This window comes from Asparagus officinalis, chromosome 2, assembly GCF_001876935.1.
Source record: "Asparagus officinalis chromosome 2, Aspof.V1, whole genome shotgun sequence".
NCBI lineage: Eukaryota > Viridiplantae > Streptophyta > Magnoliopsida > Asparagales > Asparagaceae > Asparagus > Asparagus officinalis.
The window spans coordinates 494,838-497,925 of NC_033795.1; the positions used below are offsets into that span (position 1 = coordinate 494,838).

The 3,088-nt window shown below is 37.8% G+C and overlaps 1 protein-coding gene across 1 annotated transcript in view; it reads right to left on the bottom strand.

The window, feature by feature from the left end:
• The window catches only part of LOC109829776 (26S proteasome non-ATPase regulatory subunit 7 homolog A-like), an 8,082-nt gene extending 5,231 nt beyond the window's left edge, over positions 1–2,851 (bottom strand). The window contains exons 1-2 of the mRNA XM_020396814.1: positions 2,731–2,851; positions 2,410–2,633 (exon numbers count right to left, since the gene is read on the bottom strand). Coding sequence (XP_020252403.1) covers positions 2,410–2,580 — 171 coding nt within the window. The 5' untranslated portion in view covers positions 2,581–2,633; positions 2,731–2,851. The remainder of the gene's footprint in view (positions 1–2,409; positions 2,634–2,730) is intronic.

Sequence of the window (3,088 nt, forward strand, 5' to 3'; positions counted from 1 at the left end):
GAAATTCTTGAAACTTGAATTTGTAGTTTTCTTTATTTTCTGAAACAGTTGATGTCCATCCTCGGCACACACACGGTTTTGGACGCTCCTTGGATACATGCATACCTCTAATCAAATGTGCACTGAATCATCTAATACGTATTTTAATTTAAAGCACTTGCGAGATGTTTCTTGGATGCGTATCCTACACTATCATCCACTTCCTGAAGCTTGTTGGATGCGGGTTAGGTTCGTTTCAGTTCGCACCATGTTCGGAACTATGGTTTCGAGTTCAAGAATGAGTGATTCTCTAATCTATAATATACATAATAAAAGCGTAAGGATGTGATAGGAATTTTTATTCTCATAACATATATATATAATTAAATTGGTCTAGAAAAATGCAAATATAGTCGTGTGTTGTACCCATACTTCCTAGAATTCTGAAATTAAAACAAGATACAACCTATTCGGTATAAAATATAAAAGATGACTGCATTCAGGAACAACTGAACTTTACTGGTATGGACCAACCAGATCATAGTGATGCTTATTACAGTCCTTCGAAAATATAATGTGTGTGTCCAGATCCAATAAAATTGGACGTCGGAGCGCTAATAACTTAATGCCAGATATCAAGTTGTTAATTTTATACACACATGACCGCTAGCCTAGTCTAGTGCTTGTCGCATTACATTATGAAAGATGTTATTATATAAATCATACCATCAGATTCAAATATCCAGCCACAAGCTTTCGGTTTCAGGCTTTATGTCCAGTATGAAGGGTGTAAAAGTATTTAAAGATGGCCTTAAGTTTATCCTTAGGCCCTCTTAGTATGATTGGTTTCAGGCTAGGTAATATCTTATTTAGTAGTTTCTGGGTTTTATGTTATGTGGAATAAAATTCAAGTTAATTAGGAGTTAGACCAATGATATCATGTGACAAATGTTGCTGACAATGGTGTATATTTGATCAATGTAGTTTTGGTGTTAGTTTTTCACGTTGGTGTTCTGATTGGGAATAAAAGGGTTTGGATGAGCTTCAAGGGCTTCCTTGCATAAGTTATTTGGCTTTTTGTGTGGCTTTGAGCAAAACTCAATAAACATGGTTCAATGTTGTCAGCTTGATATAAGTTTTTTATATGTTGTCTACTTATGATTTTGGCGGATGTTTTGGATCTACACATATTTCACATGCTTGATTTGTGAATATATATTCATGCTAACTTGTTTGATTTGTGAACTGGATGAATGTAGTTTATCTTCATTTCATGTTCACAGGATTAAAACACAAAGCCACTTAGCTACATGTTGTGGGATAAACAAATTCATTTGTAACTAAAATTTATGTCTATGTTCATTACGTTCTAGTGGGGGTGGGGATTAAGTACTTAAGTTAGCCTTACATTGTTATATTTCAGGCGATCATTGATCCCTGAGTAGCTAAAAAAAAAGATTTGTCTATAAGCAGTGATGAAATTGAGGCCTATAGTAGAACTTTTTTATTGATAGTCTAACTTTTTCATTTCATGTTTGGCCTATAGTAGAATTTTTTCATTGATAGTATAACTTTTATTTGGTGTCAATTTGTACGATATTGATTTTCTCAGTCAAAAGTAGTATTTGTCTATGACTTATCTTGGATCTATCAATACCCAATATTTATTACATAATGCAGCATTATAATTTACAAGTACATTTTTGTAAATTTTACAGTCACTCTGAAATTAAGCAATGAATCTCTTCGATGCTTGCTTGGGACTCTAGGTTCTCAAAGAAAAAAGATTGAACAAGAACAGGTTTGTACAAATCTTTTCTGGGAACATAATTTTGGTGTTGTAAATATATATTCATTTATTGGAAGTTGATTTTTTATTCATGCCGTTGCATGTTCTCGTTGTTACTCGGATCGTGCATAGATCTTCTTGTCCATGGTTATCATGCTTGTTGTGTAGCTTAGCATTATATTTCATAAGCTAGTGTCAGTGTCATTTGTCCTATCTATTATCAACAACAAATGAATTTCCAGTGAGAATACAATCAACATTTGGAACATCAGTGAGAATACAATCAATGTTCCAAATCCAAATTTTAGTTCCCAAACGCTGCCTCGTGGAAAATTGATCTCAGATTTGTAAAAATAGCATGCTGTGAGCGTACAGATAATCTTTCGGTAAGGATTAAAATATGCACCATTACTTATGTTACACCTAATCCACTCACATGGCTGTTATGTATGCATGAATCAAGCTTCTTAAATACAAACAAATCAAATAGTTCAAATTGGGTCCGATTTTGCAAGGAAACCAGAGGAGTTCGCATGGGTTTCCATCAAGAGTACAGTACGACTTACGAGAGATAGGGGGGGGGGGTGGGATGGGGGGGGGGGGGGGGCTGCGTAACGCGTCTGCGTAGGCTGTTGGTGGACGTCGACGGTCCCTTGAAAGGAGCTTCCGAGGGAACGCCGAATGACTGCCTGCTTGCGGTGTCGCGGGCCGCCGCGATTGTAGTTGTCGACGATGCTGAGGAGGACGAGGGGGTGGACGATCACCTTCTCGATCGGGCGAGAGGATATCTGCTGAGTCTTTATCACATCCATACCTGTTGTTGATCCGAATTCTTCCAAAGTGAAACCCTAGATCCAAACAATATCTTGGATCCCGGGATGAGTTTTCGAAGAGTTAAGTTTGGAGTAGAAATTAAGGACTAGATCTAGGGCAAGGGAAAAAGGAGAGCACGGATATGATACCTGCCGACTCGGAGTCTGAGTTGATGAAGGAGAGGGGGCGAAGAATCCCAACGGAGGTCGGGACTCAGTCAGGAGAGAGAGCTCTGTTCAGTTTTTAGGGCGAGTGGGGCTGGGCTACAAATCATCCATAAAATATAATAAACATTATGGCACTAAGTCGACGGTTCGAGCCTCTCCGCGGACCCTCATACATTATGGCACGGATATGATAACTGCCTGTTTTATTGTCACCAGCTAATTGTCGGTTCTCCATCGTTGACTTATTTATCTTATTTGTAATCTTCCTTCCTTACATCTATTTGAAGGGTAGCAATTATGTTCCACAATTTACTGTTTACATTTTTTTGCCAGTAGCCTC